This window comes from Chrysemys picta, chromosome 13 (assembly GCF_011386835.1).
Source record: "Chrysemys picta bellii isolate R12L10 chromosome 13, ASM1138683v2, whole genome shotgun sequence".
In the NCBI taxonomy this organism is placed as follows: domain Eukaryota; kingdom Metazoa; phylum Chordata; order Testudines; family Emydidae; genus Chrysemys; species Chrysemys picta.
Window position 1 is genome coordinate 8,993,991 of NC_088803.1, and position 22,082 is coordinate 9,016,072.

The 22,082-nt window shown below is 47.6% G+C and overlaps 2 protein-coding genes across 2 annotated transcripts; one reads left to right on the forward strand and one right to left on the reverse strand.

Annotated features, from left to right (window-relative positions):
- Positions 1 to 5,532: 5,532 nt before the first annotated feature.
- LOC135975481 (olfactory receptor 4D2-like) lies at positions 5,533 to 6,557 on the reverse strand. The gene has a single exon (XM_065566532.1). The coding sequence runs from the start codon at positions 6,541 to 6,543 to the stop codon at positions 5,533 to 5,535; it is 1,011 nt and encodes a 336-aa protein (XP_065422604.1). The 5' UTR covers positions 6,544 to 6,557.
- An 11,870-nt stretch (positions 6,558 to 18,427) lies between these two features.
- On the forward strand, positions 18,428 to 19,479 carry LOC135975529 (olfactory receptor 4D2-like). The gene has a single exon (XM_065566738.1). It carries the CDS (start codon positions 18,437 to 18,439, stop codon positions 19,436 to 19,438), a length of 1,002 nt encoding a protein of 333 aa, XP_065422810.1. The 5' UTR covers positions 18,428 to 18,436; the 3' UTR covers positions 19,439 to 19,479.
- Positions 19,480 to 22,082: the final 2,603 nt, after the last annotated feature.

Genomic DNA, 22,082 nt, shown 5'->3' on the forward strand with positions numbered 1-22,082 from the left:
CAAGCACCCCCACAAATGGAGTCCTGGAACTCATGGCAGGATGACAGCTGGCTCTTCAATCCTTGCCCTTAGCGATTCCCTGCCAAGGGCCTGTAGGCCGCAAGCTGCTATGGACCGTCGCTGGGCTGCTGGGCAGAGTCTTCAGATTTGTCACCTGTGACCACGACTCAGCGTCCTTCCTTTCACCCCTGCCCTGAGAGAGCCCTGTGCAGCCCCCTCCCCCATCACACCCTGCCCTCAATGACCCCTGTCCAGCCCCTCCCCTTCATGCCCTGCCCCAATGACCCCTGCCCAGCCCATTCCCATCCACACTCTGCCCTCAGTGACCCCTGTGCATCCCCCTCCCCCTCACACCTTCACATCAGTGACCCTCCCCTTATACCCTGCCCTCAGTGACCCCTGTGCGGCCACCCCCCCTCGTATCCCTGGTCCCATCCCCCTCCTGGGTCTCAGGTTATGAAGGGGCGGCCATAGCATGCATGGAGACAGCTGGGGCAGCCTCGGCATAAGTCTCATTCCCTTATTCCCACCACCTAGACATTGGTGCAATACAAGGTAAACTGAGGCACACACAGCATTCATGCAATACAGTAAGATTCACATAGGCTCACATACAATATAACAAGGGGAAATCCCCACTTTGTCCCATCTCACCCCCCTTCGAGACTGAACTGAGTGGGGTCACTTCAGCTGGTGACCTGGGGAAGTTCAGGCCCCCTTCTCTGGGACAAAGCATCAGCCATAACATTTGCCCACCGCTTAACGTGGACCACCTGCATCTCCTAATCCTGGGAGACAGACTCCACCTCAGGAGCTTGGCTTTGGCCCCCTCATCGGGTGCAGCCACGGCAGGGCGAGTGGTCCAGGTACACTGTGAAGCGCCGCCCAAATAGATCCGGCTGCAGCCTTTTAAGAGCCCACTCCATGGCCAGGCATTCCTTCTCTATGGCCACATAGCCCTGCTCCCGGGGCAGCAGCTTCCTGCTCAGGTACATGACGGGGTGTTTCTCCCCCTTTGCAATGGCCTGCGCCGGCTCCGCACCAGTCCTGTGTCTGGGGCATCGGTGAACACCATAAAGGGCTTGACCAGATCCTCTTTCAGCGTGCAGAGAGCCCTCTGGCACTGCCCGGTCCAGACCAGCTTGTCTGGCTTCCCCTTCCTGCATAGCTCAGTGATGGGAGCTGACACAGAGCTAAAGTGGGGCACAAACCTCTGGTTGTGCCCCCCCCCCCCCAATATAGGCCTGGGCCTGTTTATTAGCTGGGGAGCAGGCCAGTCTCTGATCGCCCCCACCTTGGCTGGCTCTGGTTTTAATCATCCATTTCCCACCTTGTGGCCCAGGTACGACACCTCTGCCATCCCCACCTTGCACGTCCCAACTTTTGCAGTCAGCCCTGCATCCTGGAGGTGACTCAGACCCGTCTTCACCTGGGACACATGGTCCTCCCAGGTCTGGCTAATGACACCAATATAATCCTTGTACGGTAGCGTAAAATTCTCCATCTACCTCAGTAACTGATTCACCTGGTGCTAGCAGGTGACTGGTGCCTCCTTGAGGCTGAAAGGTAGGACCAGGGACTTGTACAGCCCCAGAGGGATGACAAAAGCAGGTTTCAACCTGGCATCTGGATCCAAAGGCACCTGCCAGTAGCCTTTGGTGAGATCCCTGGTCATGAGGTACTGACTCTCCCCCCCCCCTCCCCTCAACTTATCTAGGATCTCATCAGGCCTAGGTATGGGCAGGCACCAGATATGGTGATGGCTTTGAGCTTCCGATAGGCCACAGAGAATTGGATAGACCCGTCTTTCCTGGGGACCAGCACCATGGGAGAGGTCCCCATGCCCATGAAGACCCATGAGCTCAGCTTGGGGCGGCAGAAATGCTGGAGCCAGCCCTGGCTCCCCCTTCCTTAACCTGGGGCAGCAATTTAGTGTCGAGGTTCCCTGCTGAATTGGCACCCCGGGGTCCATCCCCACTCACCCCTCAGCGGGTCCTTCTGCCTCTCAACTCGGCCATCGCCAGTTCATGCTACCTCTGTCTCTCCTGCTGTTCTGCTTCATGCCTTCCCTACCTCTCATGGTCCTCTGACTCCTTCAGTCGGATCTCCAATTCCCTCCGTCTCAGATCCACCGACGGGGAATCCGGTGGAGACCCCTGGCTGGTCGGGGACACGGGTCTCCAGATTGCCAGGTTGCTCCAGGCCTCTCTCGTGGCCCCAGTTGGATCAGGAGATGATGCAGGTCTTGGGGTTGCCTGACTGCTCCCAGCCTCTCTTGCGGCCCAAGGTGGGTCAGGAACCAGTGTGGGCCCTGGGGCTGCCTGGCTCCTCCCAGCCTCTCTCGTGCCCACTGCTGGGTCAGGAACCAGCTCCTTAGAGCGATCCTCCTCTTCCAACTGAGCAATCAGCTGTGCATTAGTGAGCTTTCCAATGCACCGCCCTCTCTCTGCACAGCTCTACAGTGTCCTTCTTAAGGAGGTGGTTATAGGCCATCTCCACGCTGCTCCCAAGTGCTCACAGACTCACAGGCTGTGCTCTCTCTGCTCCCCACAATCCCTGGGAGGAACCCTTCAGTGTGACAGCCCTTCCTGGGGGTCCACTCTTTCTCAGGGTTAAGCTGCAGGCACCTCTATGAGCCTTCAGCATGCCTGTCTCTCTTAAAAGCCTGCAGCTGGATCTATTTAAGTGGCGTTTCACATTGTACCTGGACCACACTCCCTGCCGTGGCTGCATCCGATAAGAGGGACCAACGTCAAGCCCTGAGGTGGAGTCTGCCATCCAGGATTATGAGATGGAGGTGGTCCATGTTAAGGGGAATGCAAATGTTATAGCTGATGCTTGTCCCGGAGAAGGAGGCCTGAACTTCCCGAGGTCACTGGCTAAAGTGACCCCGCTCAGTTCAGGGGAGAGAAGTGATGAAATGGGGATTTTCCCTTGTTATGTTGTCTGTGAGTCTTACTGTTTTGCATGAATCATGGAATCATGGAATCCCAGGGTTGGAAGGGACCCCAGGAGATCATCTAGTCCCACCCCCTGCTCAAAGCAGGACCAGTCCCCAACTAAATCAGTAAATTAATGCTGGGTGTGACTTTTGCTGAGGCTGCTCCAGCTGCCTGCATGGATGCGATGGCCGCAGCTTCATAACCTGAAATCCAGAAGGGGGGTGGGACCAGGTGACCCTGGCCTGGGAAGCAAGACAAAGGCCGGAGGAGGAGCAACGGGCAGGGCAGGGACCAGGCAGCTGGAAGCGAGTCAGTCTCCGCTGGCTTGGGGCGGAGGGGGAGGACCAGAGCCCTGGCTATGGGCTCCCCTCCCCCCAAGATGGACTTGGCTGAAAGTCACTGATTCCTGTAATAGCAAACTCTGTTCTATGCTGTGTTCCTGTCAACTAATAAACCTTCTTTTTTACCGGCTGGCTGAGAGTCGCGTCTGACTGCGGAGTCGGGGGGCAGGGCCCTCTGGCCCCCCCAGGACCCCGCCGAGGCAGACTTGCTGCGGGAAGCGCACGGTGGGGCAGGGGAAGCTGAATGCTCCGAGGTCAGACCCAGGAAGGTGGAAGCTGTGGAAGCTTCTTGCCCCGGAGACAGTTTGATCACAGAGAGGAGACGCCCCAGAGTCCTGCCTGGCTTCGTAGGGAGCAGTTCCAGAGTATTGCCCTGGTGACTCCGTGACAGCCCTTCCCCCCACACCCTGCCCCTGTAATCCCTATGCAGCCCGCTCCCCCCCACACCCTGCCCCCTGTAATCCCTATGCAGCCCCCTCCCCCCCACACCCTGCCCCTGTAATCCCTATGCAACCCCCTCCCCCCCACACCCTGCCCTCAGTGACCCCTGTGCAGCCCCCTCCCCCCACACCCTGCCCCTGTAATCCCTATGCAGCCCCCTCCCCTCCACACCCTGCCCCCTGTAATCCCTATGCAGCCCCCTCCCCCCACACCCTGCCCCCTGTAATCCCTATGCAGCCCCCTCCCCTCCACACCCTGCCCTCAGTGACCCCTGTGAATCCCCCTCCCCCCCACACCCTGCCCCTGTAATCCCTATGCAGCCCCCTCCCCTCCACACCCTGCCCCCTGTAATCCCTATGCAGTCCCCTCCCCCCCACACCCTGCCCCCTGTAATCCCTATGCAGCCCCCTCCCCTCCACACCCTGCCCTGAGTGACCCCTGTGAATCCCCCTCCCCTTCACACCCTGCCCTGAGTGACCCCTGTGCATCCCCCTTCCCCATGCACCGCCACTGAATACCCGTACTTTTTCAGATATTACTGCCAGAAATAGTATTTAGCTGTTCTTTCAGTGCAGAGTTGGTCAGGAGGTCTAAAAGGAGTTCAGACAGTTTTAACTAATTTTTGGATTAGAAAATCCAAGTGTGATACTCATTTCCCAGAGCTTTGTTCAGGAAGAAGTGCTAATTTTTACTTAAATATTTTTCAGTGCAGAACAGTCTCTTCAGGAATTAAACTTTAAAGACATAGAAACTGATGAGAAAGAATCCCTACATTTTTTTTGAAAATTTACAAAAATATTTTTTATTTAGAAATTTGTGTAAAGAACTGTGTTTTTTCTCTTACAGTATAATTTCAAAAGCTTCCCCCCCCTTTTACATAAATTTCACTTTCTTTCTTAGAAAAGAAAGGAGTAAATGTGGAAAAATCAAAATTTGTATATTTTGAATGAAAAGGATAATTTTACGAAAATCCATCAAACATATTTCCTATTCTACTCCCATTCTATATCGGGATTAGAAGAAAAAGGAAACAAAGATAACTTCAGTTTAAACTGTGAAGTTATAGATAGAAATGTAATTTAGACACAACTAAAATCAATTATTTTTGAAGGTAGGTTTTGTTTATCTTTTTAAAAAATTCTGATGAGACTTGACACGATAAATGTAGATAAGTGGTGTATATATAGATAGATAGATATGATAAAAGAATTAGCCATAAAGTAAAAGAATTATCTTATTCTCTGTTGGAACATTTGATAGAAATTTCTTCATCACAATCAGTACATTCATTATGATACATAATTTATTCAACAGACTTTTGTAAAGAGGATATTGATTTTCATGGATTTCTCATTAGAAAGTTAACCCCACCCTGGGAGACTTCCCCCCCCCCCCCCCATGGAAGCTAATCCCGCCCCGGGAGACTCCCCCCCCAAGCCCCCACCCTCAGAAGCTAACCCCACCTGGGGAGCCCCCCCCCCCTCCCCCCCTGCGGCAGCTAATCCCACCTGGGGACCCTGCCCCAGCTCACCTCGGCTCTGCCTCCTCCACTGAGCATGCCAGCGCCGCTCTAATTCTCCTCCCCTCCCAGGCTTGCGGCGCCGATTGGAGGAGACTTAGAGCGGGAACTGTGTGCTCAGCGGAGGAGGCAGAGTGGAGGTGATCTGGGGCGGGGAGCGGTTCTCCTGTGCGCCCCCCCCCGGTACTGAGGGTGGCCCTCCCCGCGCCCCCCACCCCAGCTCACCTTCACCTCCTCGCCTGAGCGGGATTTTAGGCACCCCCAACCACTAGGCGTCCTAGGCGGCCGCCTAGTTTGCCTCAATGGTTGCACCAGCCCTGGTTTTTAACACAAATGGACATTGAAAGATAGAGACATAATTTATCTCCTTCCCTGAGCACAGCATTCTGCTCATCAGCCTCCTGATGGCCTTCTTCATCTCGGCATTTCTCAGCGTGTAGATCATCGGGTTCAGCATTGGGGTGATTGCAGTGTAAATGACTGAGATCACCTTATTCAGGGTGAAGTTCTTGAAGAGCCGAGCATAGATGAAGATGCTGGGTATGATTTGTAAACATACCACGATAATCTGGGCTCCACAGGTGGACAGAGCTTTCTGCTTCCCATCCGTGATGTGTGTCCTGATCTTGACTAAGATGGCGGTGTAAGAAACAAGCAGAATGATGAATACTATTATAATCGCTACTCCATTGTTGAAGATCATCTGCAGTTCCGCCAACTGAGTGTCAATGCAGGCCAGTTTGATGACCTGTGGGACATCACAGTAAAAATTGTCCAGGACGTTCGGCCCACAGAACGGTAACTGGAGGAGCAGTCCAATCTGAACAGCAGAGTGGGCCAATCCACCCAGCCATGCCAGTACCATTATCCCCACGCACACACGCTGGTTCATGATAGTCAAGTACCGCAGTGGTTTATAGATGGCCACATACCGATCAATTGCCAACCCCACAAGACAAAACCCCATAGCACCAGCAATGAAGTGGAAGAAAAACATCTGGAGAATGCACTCATAGAATGAAATGGTTTTATGCTGTGAGAGGAGACCTGATAGCAATTTTGGAGTATTGACTGATGAGTCGCTGAGGTCTAGGAAAGCCAAGTTGGCCAGCAGGATGTACATGGGGGTGTGGAGCCGGTGGTCACTGATCACAGTGGTGATGATGATGAAGTTTCCCAGCCAGGTGTTCATGTAGATTATGAAGAAAGCCACATAAAGGAATTGCTGCAGCTCAGGACTCTGGGTGAGGCCCAGGAGAACAAATTCTGTCACTGGGTTGGTGAGATTCTTCTTCTCCATTTATTAACCTCTAAATAGTCCTGAAGAGGAAACGCTGATGTTAATAGTTATAATTTGATCTTAGTACATTACGGATATGAAAGGGATACTAACTCCATGTTAACTGATACACATGCTTGGAAATTTTCTTTGTTTACCAAATTCCAGACTGTTTCCTGAGCCCCAGTGGTGAGTGCTCTGCTACAGCAAAACACCTACACCCCAACAGTGGTTATCCCCGGTTTTGGGTGTTTGGGCATGAACAGTAGCAACCTACACACTCGTAATGCCCCCGGATAACAACTGTCTCCATTAGTCTTCCTGAAGTCCTGGTGGTGCACACCTCCTGCAGGCCACAGATTCCGCATGTGCCCTAGAGCAGTGGTCTCCAACGTGGGGTGGCGTGCACCCCAGGGGGGTGCGCAAGGAGATTCTTGGGGTGTGCAGCAGGAGGAGCACTTTAAAAAACAATATTTATTTATTTTGCATCGTCAGTTCGGGTGGGAGTCCGAGTGGCTTTTTTTTTTTTTTTTTTTTGTGCTTCGGCAAAAATGGTAGAGCCGCGGCGGCAGGGGGTGCGTGCTCAAAATTTTTTATTGATGGGTTGCATGATCAAAAAAGTTTGGAGACCACTGGCCTAGAGGTCCAGGGTTGGGGAGAATGTGGATTTTCTGGGAGTCCAAGGGTTCTAACAGTACAGGTTTCTCATTTGGGAGTGGGGGGAGGGTCTGTCACATTCTGGGGTGCAATCCAGACCAGTGAGGGTTTGAGGCACCACCTGCTCCATAACCCTGTGTGCCTCACAATGCTTTGCTGGTGTAGCTCCCAACCTGGATACTCACAGCCAGCCTAGCAGCATGCGAGCTACACCCTGAGTGTCTGTGTAGAGATGCAGCACTGGTCCCGTATCTCTGACCCCGGCAGCCTGTCAGCAACACACCAGCCACACTGCGGCTTCCACCAGCCTTGGTTGCTACTTGCAGGTTGACCCCAGCACACTTCCAGTCCCAAATTTTCTCAAAAACCTGTGTTCTGCACTGTGCTGCCCTCTGCTGGACAGTTCAACTATTAAAGGTTCATTGCTCCTCTACAGAGTCAATATTCAATGGTTTGCTAGTTAAACTGGAGTTACCAAACAGTTCAGTTGAAACACAGCATTGGATTGCTTTAGATTTCAAATAAAACCAATTTATTAACAAAAAAGACAATATTTATAGTGAATTCAAATATAAGAGACCAAGTTAGAAATGGTTACCAGCAAACAAAAGTGAAAACACAGCTAAAAATCAGAATCTAAATCTAGAAAGTTTTGATTCAAGGCTTTGATTGAGATAGTCTTTCTCACCCACAGCCTTCCAGAAAGATGGTGACTGACCCTTATCTTGGTCAGAATCTCTCCCGGAGACCCAAAGTTGCTGGCATGCTTAGGTTAAAGAGAGAGAGAGAGCTCTGGCAAATGTTTGGAATCCAGTTAAGAACTAGTCAATGTAGATATTAACGTTCTTTATAGTTTTGGAATCTTGGCATTTAGCCATGAAACCAATATGGTAGTGTGCCTCAGTTTCCCTTCTCATACTGCACATTAGGTCTGCAATGTCTTCTGTTCTGTGTACAATTTCCAGATTAGTTACAGGCACTAACTGTGAAATATTAGTATCACGACGTCTTTTAACATAAAGTGTGCTCTTATGTATCACTCTTAACATGTTCAAGGTTTTTTTCCAAAAGATTAGGCACCTTGTAAATTTTTACAGTTCTTGGTATTAGCAACACATTAGTCACAAGAGTTAACATTAGCATTAATATTAACATCAAATTCATTGCAGGTGTACATTGACAATCATTTTTTCATGCCACGCCTTTGGCTCAATACCATTGGGATTTTGGCATTTTAGGGTTAACCTGTGGCTTTCATTAGCATGATAAACTTTTTCCCTTTCTCTCTGTTCCACAGGGTCAAAATCTGAGTTCTTTTGCTTAACAGAATCCATTGGCTGGCTGGGTTTGTCCTTTTTGCTAACAGCTACAGGCAAGTCTTTCTCCCCCCAGTCAGTCAGGTAATTTGCATCAACACAGACACTAGCTTGTTTACTAGTTTTCAGATCCTTAATTTACCAATTCCAAAGCTGGACTCTGTCTTAAAGAGATACCATCCATTTTCACTAGCATGTTAGACTCAAGGTTCTTTTGTCCTTCCATTACCAACCTCTGCTTCCAAATGGAATCAGACGTTAAGTCCACTAAGAGACTACAAGTCATATCCAAAGTGTCTAGAGATGAGAGCTTACCTGCCATCCCCCGCATCCTCCTGGGTTCAGTCATAAGGCTGTTCTGCTCCAAAAAACAAGTAACCCAATCTTTCCTCAGTACCTGAGTCACAGACTGCTTACTCAAAGAATCAGCACGGAGACATTCGTGTACCAACAACATTGCCTTCCCAACAAGCTGGTTAAGCTTATAAGGCTGTTTAAACTCCCTAACAAATTTTATTTCGCCTGAACTCTTCAAAGCTATTCTCGTTGGGTCTTTCTAAAGCAAGGCCAGCAGATTCATACACGTTTGAAAGACTTTGCCCATTAGGCACCAACACCTTTCCTCAGAAGAGAGACTGTTTACTATCAACAATGGTCCATTAAGAGTCAATGGAAACAATTCCTTCTCCCAGACTTTCAAGACCTCACCAAGAAATTCCTTTTCTTCTGCAATATCCTGCACTGCAACCGATTCTTTCTGAGATTTATTTATGTCCTTTTGGCACAACAGAGAAATCATCAAACTCCTTCTGAGTTTCACATACATCTAGAATCGCCTCTGGCCCATCAGGAGGATTTTCACACAACCCCCTTTCAAGTAAACGACTAGACTTCAGAGTTAACAGATTAGAAGTATTCTCTTCCTTGTTACAAGTTTCCACACTGTCATTGGGTAACATAGTCAATTCACCTTCATGATTTCCTTGTGCCTTGGCTATGATACCAGCCTGATCAGACAAGTTGTCATATCTTTACTCAGCAACACACTAGCAACAGGCAAAATAGAAACACCAGAATCGCTTGGTCTCTGGGAGCTATCTGTGACATTAATTGAATGCAACCTAATTACAGTGTCATCATCCCTAGCAGACACAAATTCAGGACCACTTCCTTCCTGGGTTTTAGTTGTATCCAGAATCAACTCTAGGTCAACTGATAAATTTTCAACCATCATAGGCTGACAGGCTTCTTCTGTGTGCTTTACAGACAAGAAAGAGCTGGAGAAACATTCCCCTTTACCAGACAGACAGCTTGGGATATCCTTTCCTTTGTCCCAGCACACATGGCTATTCACAGACAATGGCTTGGAGATTGGGGTAGCTCCCTTCATGGGCAAGTCATTACCCCAAATGGAAACAGGAACATTTCCTTCACTGTCACAATTCTCCACACTGGTAACAGGTAAGGGATAGGGATACTCATGTTCCACTAACCTGGCCTTCCCAAACTGCTGATTAGACAAAGCCATCAGCTCAGAGGGCTGCCTCTGCTCATCTAAACTCTCTTTGCCTTCCCCTCCCTTAACAGACAAACTGCTGTTTTCCACAAATAGTGTCTTATTACGCTGAGCTACTTTAAGCACATCACTGTTACCTGGGTCAGGCTGACTTTCCCAAGCTTTACTAACCAACAATCCATCACTCATAACAATTCTCCCCTTTTCTTCCTCAATTAGGGCTTCAACCTGACCATCCACTTTAATCTGCTCTAGATAAACATTTTCCTGATCAGTGAGTTCTTCTGAGACACTAGACAGACATTCAGAAACCTCATTCACAGACCAACAGCTATTTGCCACCTTTCCCAGGTTAGAGTCACCCCGTCCCTGGCCAGAGCAAACCTGGTTAAACACAGGAACTGTTCGGAGTCATACAACCCGCCAACACTGTTATAAACTGGACTTTCAAGAGGATACAGTTTGGGCTGTTCTTCCATTGCTTTCTTGGCTTGGAGCTCAAGTCTGGCAGTTTCTTGCTGCATCTGGCAAACCCTCTCCTCTGCAGCCAGCCGTTCCATACGCCTCCTGTAAGCTTCTCTTTCCAGCTGGGCCAAGGCTCGCTTCTCTTGCATTCTAAGCTCTGCCAGTCTTTGTTCCTGTTTAAGACACGGGGTGTCTCTCAGGGCTTGAAGTTTCATTGCTTCTGCTGATGCCTCATGGCCACTGATCTTTAACCTTTAAAACTCTCAATATCAAAAAGCAAATGTTGACTAGCGTGGGGTCTGTGGATCCTAGCCAGACTACGCCACTGTAACCGGGCCTTAGTGGGTCACAACTGAGGATGCCAAATTCAGGACGAACTGCTGAGAAATAGGCAAACAGAACCCAGAACTGGTGGCTATTTGTTTATAAGATTTACCAAACCAGCCACAAAAGTAAACTCCTGGTTCACCACATTGGCTAACAAGAAAACATAAAGGCAGTTTCCTCAGGCATCCCAGTTCTTATATCACCACCACAACCACTGGATTCAGAGATGAGTGGCTCTTTACAACCAGTCTCATCAAATAATAGCTTCTTCTGATCCCAAACGACCAGCCACACACCCAGGTCAATATATAACTTAGATCTTACCCAAAAATCATGCTGGTGCCAATCCTTTAGTATCTAAAATCTAAAGGTTTATTCAAAGAAAGAAAGAAAGAAAGAAAGAAAGAAAGAAAGAAAGAAAGAAAGGTGAGAGTTAAAATTGGTTAAAGGAATCAGTTACATACAGAAATGGCAAAGTTCTTGGTTCAGGCTTGCAGCAGTGATGGAATAAACTGCTGGGCTAGGTCAAGTCTCTGGAATACATGCACAGCTTGGATGGGTTATTCAGTCCTTTGTTCAGAGCTTCAGTTTGTAGCAAGGTCCCTCCAGAGGTAAGAAGCAGGATTGAAGACAAAATGGAGGTGTTTCCAGGACCTTTGATAGCTTTTGCCATGTGGAGGGCACCCCATTGTTCTTACTGTGGAAAATTACAACAACAAGATGGAGTTTGGAGTCACATGGGCAAGTCACATGTTCATGCCCAATTTCCCTCAGTCATTGCAGGAAGCCATTATCTACACTCCAGACAGCACATTTACACAACAGTCCACTTAGTGTAGATGGGCATCTCCTATGGTCCATTGTCAACCAAGTGTTTCTTGATGAACCACTTAATTTGAACAGTTCCTCCAAGATGTGCTGGCTAGCTGCCTTGTGGGTGTTACCTCAGGAGCCAACATTTGAAATCCAAGTATAGAGCCAATACTTATAACTTCACATACAAAAAATGGTATATTCATACAGACAGCATAATCATAACCAGCAAATCATAACCTTTTCACAGACACCTCACTCAACAAACTTTGTACAATATTTGCTGCAAATATATAACAGTGGTTGCAACAATAATCTATATGGTTATATTTTAATTAGATAACATCACAGTGAGGGAACACTTTCTTTCACTTTGCTTGCACATAAAAAAGAAGAAGTGACATGTTCAGTTCCAATTTTCTAATAAAAAAATGGAAACCTTGATTTTCCTCCCCAAAACTTAGGTTTTGAGGAAACCTCATTTTCTTCAAGATTTTTTTCTCTCTTTTTTGGGCAAAAAATATCAACCAGTCCTAAAAGTCACATTCTGAAAGGACAGTGCTCTGTGTCGGGAGGTGAGAGGGAGGATGGCTTTATGGATACATCACTGGCTGTGGATTCTGGGGAGTTGGGTTCAATTTCTGCCCTACCATGAACACCTGGGATCCTCCGTAACTCACATCACTTCTCAGTCTCGGATTGTCAAAATAGAATTAGGGAGGTAGGTGCTGGGAATCTCACTTAGGTTTCATAAGCAGATATGAGCACTTCCCTCAGCTTTTTCCATTTTTAACTTCCCAGCTCCAACCAGCCCCAGGGAAAACATTTTTCAGATCAGAGCAGCATAGAGCCGCTGCCTAAGGAGAAGACAGAGCTTGTCGTACAAAGGTCTCAGATAATTTTGGTTGTCAAGGCTCTGTAGGATGTTCTCGTAACTCGTAGACTTCTCTAAAACCCACACCTATATTTGAAAAGCCTCCCAACCACCTCTTCCCCCTGCAGTAACAAAGCCCATCGCTTGTAGTAAATTTCAGTTTTTATAAAAATAGTCACTACCTCGTACAATCTGCCGTGTTGTTGATCCCAGATCCGACTGCCTCCTAATGATCGGGGTGGCCAGGGAAAGTCACATTTGAAGACTGATTATTGCTGTCCCAGCAGGCAGGGGGAGAGGATGTAGTTCCAAAGAGGACATTGCCTCAGAAATCTTCCCCTTATATCACATCTGACCCATGCACTAACGCTGCCACTAACATCAGAGATGCTCTGAAATCCCTCGGAGGTTTCCCGGGCCCGATCAAGAAGATGCTACTTCACAGCTTTGGGGATTCTGTCACAAGGGGAATCATTAATAAATATATGGAGTGTGTAGATACTTAGCCTGCAATCAAATCACTCCTTATCCTTCTCTCTTGCTTAAACTGAATAGATTGAGCTTTGGGGGTTTATCACTATCAGGTACATTTTCTAACCCTTTACTCATTCTAGTGGCTCGTCTCTGAACCCTTTCCCATTTTTTTTACCATCCTTCCCCAATTGTGGCACCAGAATTAGACATTGTATTCAAGCAGTGGTTGCATAAGTGCTTGAGATTCCCCTGTTTATGCATCCCAGGGTCCCATTAGCTAGTTTGGCCTCAGTGTCACATTAGGCTCTTATGTTCAGCTCATTATCCACCATGGCCCCCAAGTCTTTGTCAGGTCACTGCTTCCCGGGATGGTCCCCCCCCCCCCATCCTTTCAGTACAGCTTACATTCTTTGCTCCTAGATGCATACGTTTACCTGTTGCTGTGCTACAATGCATATTTGCTTGTGCCTGGTTTATGAAGCAATCCAGATTGCTCTGAATCGGTGACCTGTCCTGTTCACTATTTACCACTCCCCAAAATGTTTGTCATTTGCAAACTTTATTAGTGATGATTTTATGTTTGATAAAAGTATTGTATAGGGTAGAGCAATTAGAGAACAGTCACTAAGAAGGATTTTATAGCTACTGGCTGGTTTGGGTGTCCATAAAAGGGAGCTACACCCCACCCCCACCCTTCATTTATCACAGGTTAATAGGCTACAATTTCCCAGGTCATCCCAGTGACCCTTTAAGGAAATTGGCACATCATTAGCTTTCTTCCAGTCTTTGAGAACTTCCCCAGTGCTCCAGGAGTCTGCACAAGGGGAATCATTAATAAATTGCAGGAGTGGCTCAGTGCAGTTATGTGTTTATTTTAGCCATCCAAACCCAACCTGCTCTGCAATTCCCTGCCTGGCTGGGTGGACACAAGGGGGATGTTGGGGGTGCAGGGAAAGAAATGGGCGTTTGAATGGCCTGTGAATCAGAGAGAACCCCAGTGAGTTTTATTCCTGGCACTGGAGAGAAATGTTATCAAAGGGTTAGTGCAGGAGGAAAGGAGGCAGTGCTAGTGGGTTCTAGGCGAGCAGTGAGGTTCGCTGTGGGACAGAGGTGGTGTTTTTGTTCTGTGTTTGTACAGCACCTTGCATACTGGGGTCCTGGCCCAGGACTGGTGCTCATAGGCACTAAAGCACTGACACACCAATAATAAAGCCAATGAATGGCTATTGAAGGGAAAATATTCAGAGTCTTCAGACTCCAGTGACATCCCACTCTGTGCGCACTTAGGACAGCTTCCTGGCTCTGTTGCACAACTTTCTGAACCGTGCCTGTAAAAATGACATTATCTAGGCCATTTGGACACTTGCCTCCGTTTACCAATCAAACTTTAATTCCCTACCTACATCTTCTGTGAACTCAGCCTGGGACCTGAGCGTGAAGCTGTCTCAACTTCTCTGTCATCATCAACAGCAACAAACGTTCTACAGGCAAAACCAAACTTTAAGTGACCCCTGTGCAGCCCCCTCTCTTTCACACCCTGCCCTCACTGACCCCTATGCACCCCACCCTACTGTGCACCCCTGCTGCTTTCAGTCACTTTGCAAGAGTCTTGGATGAAAAATCGTTTCACGATTGTGCTGAAGATATTCCAGCCAAGACCAGCCACCAGCCACTTTCCCAAATCTGTGTTCACTGAGCAGGGCTGGGAGGAGTAACAGCATTTACAATTTATTCTTTTATATTTTTTGCAGAAAACATGACTAACCACGCATGCTTAGTAGATCTCTGAATTGAGTAAGAGGAGGCCATTTTGACTGAATTACTTTGCAGAGCTGCACAACAGAACTATCAATTCTTACAAATATAGAGTTTCTCAGGAAAGAAAACACATGCTATACTTATTTTTGAAATGTTTTAAAAGCTTTATAAAAATTAATTTTATAAAAAAGAACTGATTTTCCAATGTTTGAAAATTTTCATGAACATTTAGTGAAAATGTTCAGATTTTCATATTTCAGTCTTTTGTGGTTGTTTTTATTAGTAGTAGTAGTCTTTTGTCTATTTTCCTACTAAAAATAAGTGAAGGTAGAGAAACTGTTTATGGTGGAGGAAAGACAAAAAGTGTGTTTTTTCCCAGATTTTTTGCTTTCCTTTTGGAAAAAAACCAGAGCATTTCTGAGAATATTTTTCATGATTTTCAACTATAATAAAAATGGTGTTTTTCATAGAGAAATAAAATGTGGTAGGGACACGTTTTCAAGCTCACCTACCTCATGTTTCTCATATCCTGGGACCAACGCAGCTGCAACAACACTACAAACAAAAAACACATTTTATGTCAGGGTTTGGGGGAAAAACAACTAAAAAGTTTATAATCTAGTGTGGGGAGCCACAGTTTCAGTAGAATGTTAAAAATGATTGACCCATTAACTAAGGGAAAGGACACTTCAGATAATCTGTTTTCCCAGGGGTTGTCTGAGCTCATGATGACCTTCCACTAAACTCATCAGCATTTTTCTGTCTGTCTCTCTGTAATGTGATCACTCTTGAATATGGCATTTGGTCGATTCCAAAATTTTGGGCCTTCCATTATAACAATACTGCATCCCATCTCTGCCCAGCCTCCCAACACAGGAGAACAGTTTGACCCCCTGACTGACTTACTGCCCAGAGAAGAGGAGACAAATAACTAGGGGGGGGAGTAATGTGGGTGAAAGATGGGAATGGGGGTGTGCATATGGTGGGAACTGGGGAGAGAAAGGTGGACTCTGGGAATAGGGGGCATGGGTGGCACGTAGAACACCTGGTGGAGGAGAATAGAGAGCAACAGGGAGTGCCTAAAATAGAGGGGGATGGGAGGGTCTCACAGAGGAAGTTTTCGGGGGGTGGGGGGGCTGGGAGAATGCAAGAAGCCCCATGTGTCTGCAATGAGCTCATCCTACACAAGCTATGAAACGTGCCACTTCCTAGTACTATGAATTGTTTCACCATCTACTAGAATTCTTTGAGGGGGATCAACAAGCATGTGGACAAAGGGGACCCGGTGGATATAGTGTACTTAGATTTTCAAAAGGCCTTTGACAAGGTCCCCCACCAAAGGCTCTTACACAAAGTATCTGCCATGGGATAAAGGGAAGGTGCTCTCATGGATTGGTAACTGGTTAAAATATAGGAAACAAAGGGTAGGTATAAATGGTCAGTTTTCAGAAGGGAGAGAGGTAAATAGTGGTGTCCCCCAGAGGTCTCTTCTGGGACCAGTCCTATTCAACATATTCATAAATGTTCTGGAAAAAGGGGTAAACAGTGAGGTGGCAAAATTTGCAGATGATACAAAATTACTAAAGATAGTTAAGACCCAGGCAGACTGTGAAGAGCTACAAAAGGATCTGTCAAAACTGGGTGACTTGGCAACAAAATGGCAGAGGAAATTTAATGTTGATCAATGCAAAATAATGCACATTGGAAAGCATAATCCCAACTATACAGATAAAATGATGAGGTCTAAATTGGCTGTTACCACTCAAGAAAGAGATCTTGGAGTCATTATGGGTAGTTCTTTGAAAACATCCACTCAATGTGCAGCGGCCGTCAAAAAAGCTCACAGAATGCTGGGAATAATTAAGAAAGGGATAGATAATAGGACAGAAAATATCAAGTTGCCTCTATATAAATCCATGGTATGCCCATATCTTGAATACTGTGTGCAGATGTGGTCGCCCCATCTCAAAAAAGATATATTGGAACTGGAAAAAGTTCAGAAAAGAGCAACAAAAATGATTAGGGGAATGGAACAGCTTCCATATGAGGAGAGATTAATAAGACTGGGACTTTCCAGCTTGGAAAAGAGATGACTAAGAGGAGATATGATTGAGGTCAATAAATCATGACTGGTGTAGAGAAAGTAGATAAGTAAGTGTTGTTTACTACTTCTCATAACACAAGAACTAGGGATCACAAAATGAAATTAATAGGCAGCAGGTTTAAAACAAAAAAAAAGGAAGTATTTCTTCACACAACACACAGTCAACCTGGGGAACTCCTTGCCAGAGGACATTGTGAAGTCCAAGCCCATAACGGGGTTCAAAAATGAACTAGATAAATTCATGGAAGACAGGTCCATCAATGGCTATTAGCCAGGATGGGTAGGAATATTGTCCCTAGCCTCTGTTTGCCAGAAGCTGGGAATGACCGACAGGGGATGGATCACTTGATGATGACCTGTTCTGTTCATTCCCTCTGGGGCACCTGGCACTGCCCACTGTCAGAAGACAGGACAATGAGCTAGATGGACCTTTGATCTGACCCAGTAGGGCCGTTCTTATCTTCTTATGTACCTGGAAGACATGAGAATATTTATGGAAAACGAGAAAAAAATCTAAAAGCAGATATCAATTGGAACAATGGAAAACCTTCTGGAGAAAGGCTAAAAACACATCTATTTGTCCAATGCTTAAGGAAGTTTGTTACCAAATATTTTATGAAAGGAATCTCACTCCACCTAAGCTTGTTTGCTGGTAACCATTTCTAACTTGGTCTCTTATATTTGAATTCACTATAAATATTGTCTTTTTTGTTAATACGTTGTTTTTATTTGAACTCTAACCAATCCAATGCTGTGTTTCAACTGAACTGTTTGGTAACTCCAGTTTAACTGGCAAACCATTGAATATTGACTCTGTACAGGAGCAATGAACCTTTAATAGCTGAACTGTCCAGCAGAGGGCAGCACAGTGCAGAACACAGGTTTTTGAGAAAATTTGGGACTGGATGTGTGCTGGGGTCAACCTGCAAGTAGCAACCGAGGCTGGTGGAAGCCGCAGTGTGGCTGGTGTGTTGCTGACAGGCTGCTGGGGTCAGAGATACGGGACCAGTGCTGCATCTCTACACAGACACTCAGGGTGTAGCTCGCATGCTGCTAGGCTGGTTGTGAGTGTCCCAGGTTGGGAGCTACACCAGCAAAGCATTGTGAGGCACACAGGGTTATGGAGCCGGTGGTGACTCAAACTCTCACTGGTCTGGATTGCACCCCAGAATGTGACAGACCCCCCCCCCCCCGATGAGAAACCTGGACTGTTGGAATCCTTGGACTCCCAGAAAATCCACATTCTCCCCAACCCTGAACCTCTAGGGCACATGAGGAATCTGTGGCCTGCGCCAGGTGTGCACTACCAGGGGTTCAGGAAGACAAAAGGGGACAGTTGTTAACAGGGGGCATTTTGAGTGTGTAGGTTGCTACTGTTCATGCCCAAACACACAAAACTGGGGATAACCACTGGTGGGGTGTCGGTGTTTTGCTGTAGCAGGGCACTCACCACTGGGGCTAAGGACACAGTCTGGAATATGGTAAACACAGAGAATTTCCAAGCACGTGTATCAGTTAACATGGAGTTAGCAATATCCATAATGCACTAAGATTACATCATAATTATTAACATCCGCGTTTCCTCTTCAGGACTATTTAGAGGTTAATAAATGGAGAAGAAGAATCTCACCAACCCAGTGACAGAATTTGTCCTCTTGGGCCTCACCCAGAGTCCTGAGCTGCAGCAATTCCTTTATGTGGCTTTCTTCATAATCTACATGAACACCTGGCTGGGAAACTTCATCATCATCACCACTGTGATCAGTGACCACCGGCTCCACACCCCCATGTACTTCCTGCTGGCCAACTTGGCTTTCCTAGACCTCAGCGACTCATCAGTCAATACTCCAAAATTGCTATCAGGTCTCCTCTCACAGCATAAAACCATTTCGTTCTATGAGTACATTCTCCAGATGTTTTTCTTCCACTTCATTGCTGGCGCTATGGGGTTTTGTCTTGTGGGGTTGGCAATTGATCGGTATGTGGCCATCTATAAACCACTGCGGTACTTGACTATCATGAACCAGTGTGTGTGCGTGGGGATAATGGTACTGGCGTGGCTGGGTGGATTGGCCCACTCTGCTGTTCAGATTGGACTGCTCCTCCAGTTACCGTTCTGTGGGCCGAACGTCCTGGACAATTTTTACTGTGATGTCCCACAGGTCATCAAACTGGCCTGCACTGACACTCAGTTGGCTGAACTGCAGATGATCTTCAACAATGGAGCAGCGATTATAATAGTATTCATCATTCTGCTTGTTTCTTACACCGCCATCTTAGTCAAGATCAGGACACACATCACGGATGGGAAGCAGAAAGCTCTGTCCACCTGTGGAGCCCAGATTATCGTGGTATGTTTACAAATCATACCCAGCATCTTCATCTATGCTCGGCCCTTCAAGAACTTCACCCTGAATAAGGTGATCTCAGTCATTTACACTGCAATCACCCCAATGCTGAACCCGATGATCTACACGCTGAGAAATGCCGAGATGAAGAAGGCCATCAGGAGGCTGATGAGCAGAATGCTGTGCTCAGGGAAGGAGATAAATTATGTCTCTATCTTTCAATGTCCTTTTGTGTTAAAAACCAGGGCTGGTGCAACCATTTAGGCAAACTAGGCAGCCGCCTAGGACGCCTAGTGGTTGGGGGTGCCTAAAAGCCCGCTCAGGCGAGGAGGTGAAGGTGAGCTGGGGTGGGGGGGCGCGGGGAGGGCCACCCTCAGTATCGGAGGGGGGCGCACAGGGGTCACTGAGAGCAGCGTGTGTAGGGGAGGGGGCTGCACAGGTGTCACTGTGGGCAGGATGTGGAGGGGAGGGGGCTGCACAGGGGTCACTGAGATCAGGGTGTGGAGGGGAGGGGTCTGCACAGGGGTCACTGGGGCCAGGATGCAATGTGGAAGGGGGATGCACAGGGGTCACTGAGGGCAGGGTGTGGAGGGGAGGGGGATTCACAGGGGTCACTGAGGGCAGGGTGTGGAGGGGAGGGGGATGCACAGGGGTCACTGAGGGCAGGGTGTGGAGGGGAGGGGGCTGCACAGGGGTCACGGAGAGCAGAGTGTGGAGGGGAGGGGGCTGCAAGGGGTCACGGAGAGCAGAGTGTGGAGGGGAGGGGGCTGCACAGGGGTCACTGGGGGCAGGATGCAATGGGGAAGGGGGATGCACAGGGGTCACTCAGGGCAGGGTGTGAAGGGGAGGGGTCTGCACAGGGGTCACTCAGGGCCGGGTGTGGAGGGGAGGGGGCTGCACAGGGGTCACTGAGAGCAGGGTGTGGGGGGGGAGGGGGCTGCATAGGGATTACAGGGGCAGGGTGTGGAGGGGAGGGGGCTGCACAGGGATTACAGGGGCAGAGTGTGAAGGGGAGGGGGCTGCATAGGGATTACAGGGGCAGGGTGTGGGGGGGAGGGGGCTGCATAGGGATTACAGGGGCAGGGTGTGGGGGGGAGGGGGCTGCATAGGGATTACAGGGGCAGGGTGTGGGGGGGAGGGGGCTGCACAGGGATTACAGGGGCAGGGTGTGGGGGGGAGGGGGCTGCATAGGGATTACAGGGGCAGGGTGTGGGGGGGAGGGGGCTGCACAGGGATTACAGGGGCAGGGTGTGGAGGGGAGGGGGTTGCATAGGGATTACAGGGGCAGGGTGTGGGCTAATACAGTGATGGGGGCCTGAGAGACAGACAGATCAATAATGACAAAATAATCACAACCCTGGAGGATCAAATGCTTCGCTAGCTGTGAGAAATTCCACAAAAATCTGCATCGTAAGTTTGCTTTTTCAACTGAATATGTTGGTGTATTAATACACAGGGCAGATTTAAGAACACAAATACGCATGACAGTCAGAATTCTTGAAGACTTTTACTATCAATTTAATCTGGCACCAGCCACACTTATTTATTTGTAAATTTTTCTAGCAGCAAAAATAGACTTTTCATCGAAATTGGGAAAACCCAAACATTTTTTGTCATTCTGGGAAGTGAGAACAAGGCAATTTTAGGTAAGAACTCTTGAAAACTGAAGAGTTTTAGCCTCTGCTATCCTTGAAAAACAAAATAGATATGGAGGATAGCAGAGATTTTCCATGAACATGAGTTCAATTGAAAACCCAATTTTCCTTTGAGATAATTAAAGCCAAAAAAGTCTGATTGTCCTTAATTGGAAACTTAGATTTGTGCTAGGATGCGGAAAATTAATAATTTCAATTCATATTAAAATTTCACCCCCAAGTCCCTCTGTTTCATCCTCTATTATTTCTGTTACAAAGGGATAGTTGCAGAATGGTTAATCTGAGTGAGAAGCGAAGTTGACACCAGAATATATTTTAAACATACTAACGCCTTGAAGCGAAAACACAGGTTTCAGAGTAGCAGCCGTGTTAGTCTGTATCCGCAAAAAGAAGAACAGGAGTACTTGTGGCACCTTAGAGCATAAGCATAAGCATAAGCTTTCGTGGACTACAGCCCACTTCCATTCTTATGCTCTAATAAATTTGTTAGTCTCTAAGGTGCCACAAGTCCTCCTGTTCTTCTTTTTAAACATACTAACAACTTGAAGCGAAAACACAGAGTCAAAGCTCCCAGCCAAAACCTTTCCATCTTGACCATGCCCTAGGACATCGCCACTGTAGTCTCTGTCCCACACTGCAGCCAGCTAAGGGGCAATGCTGCCAAGACGTGCTCAGAACATATGCATAGTAATACACTGGCCATCCACCCCACAGCTCCCAGTCCTAGAAGACAAGCCAGAGAAAGGGGTGTGGGGAATCAGTGGTACAGGGAGGAGAAGTGACTGGCCCAAGGTCACACAGCAGGTCAGTGGCAGAAACAAAAACAGAACCCAAGTCTCCTGCCTGTACAGACATAAAGTCACATAGGGAAAGGATACAGCACAGTAATGGAGGGATGCTACTAGTCTGTCATCACCCAGAGATGGAAATGCAGTGGGATTTGGTGTCTTAAATAATAAGAACATAAGAACAGCTGCACTGGCTCAGACCAATGGTCCATCTAGCCCAGTTTCCTGTCCGTGACAGTGGCTGGTGCCTGAAACTTCAGAGGGAATGAACAGAACAGGGCAATTATCAAATGGTCCATCCCCTGTCGCCCATCCCCAGCTTCTGGCAAACAGAGGTTTAGGGACACCCAAAGCATGGGGTTGCATCCTGACCATCTTGGCTCTTAGCCATTGATTGACCTATTCTTCATGGACTTGTCTAATTCTTTTTTTAACCCAGTTATACTTTCAGCCCTCACAAAATCC

Bases quoted from the DNA above. Each gene is read 5' to 3' on its own strand.
- LOC135975481 (XM_065566532.1), bottom strand. From the start codon at position 6,543: ATGGAGAAGAAGAATCTCACCAACCCAGTGACAGAATTTGTTCTCCTG.
- LOC135975529 (XM_065566738.1), top strand. From the start codon at position 18,437: ATGGAGAAGAAGAATCTCACCAACCCAGTGACAGAATTTGTCCTCTTG.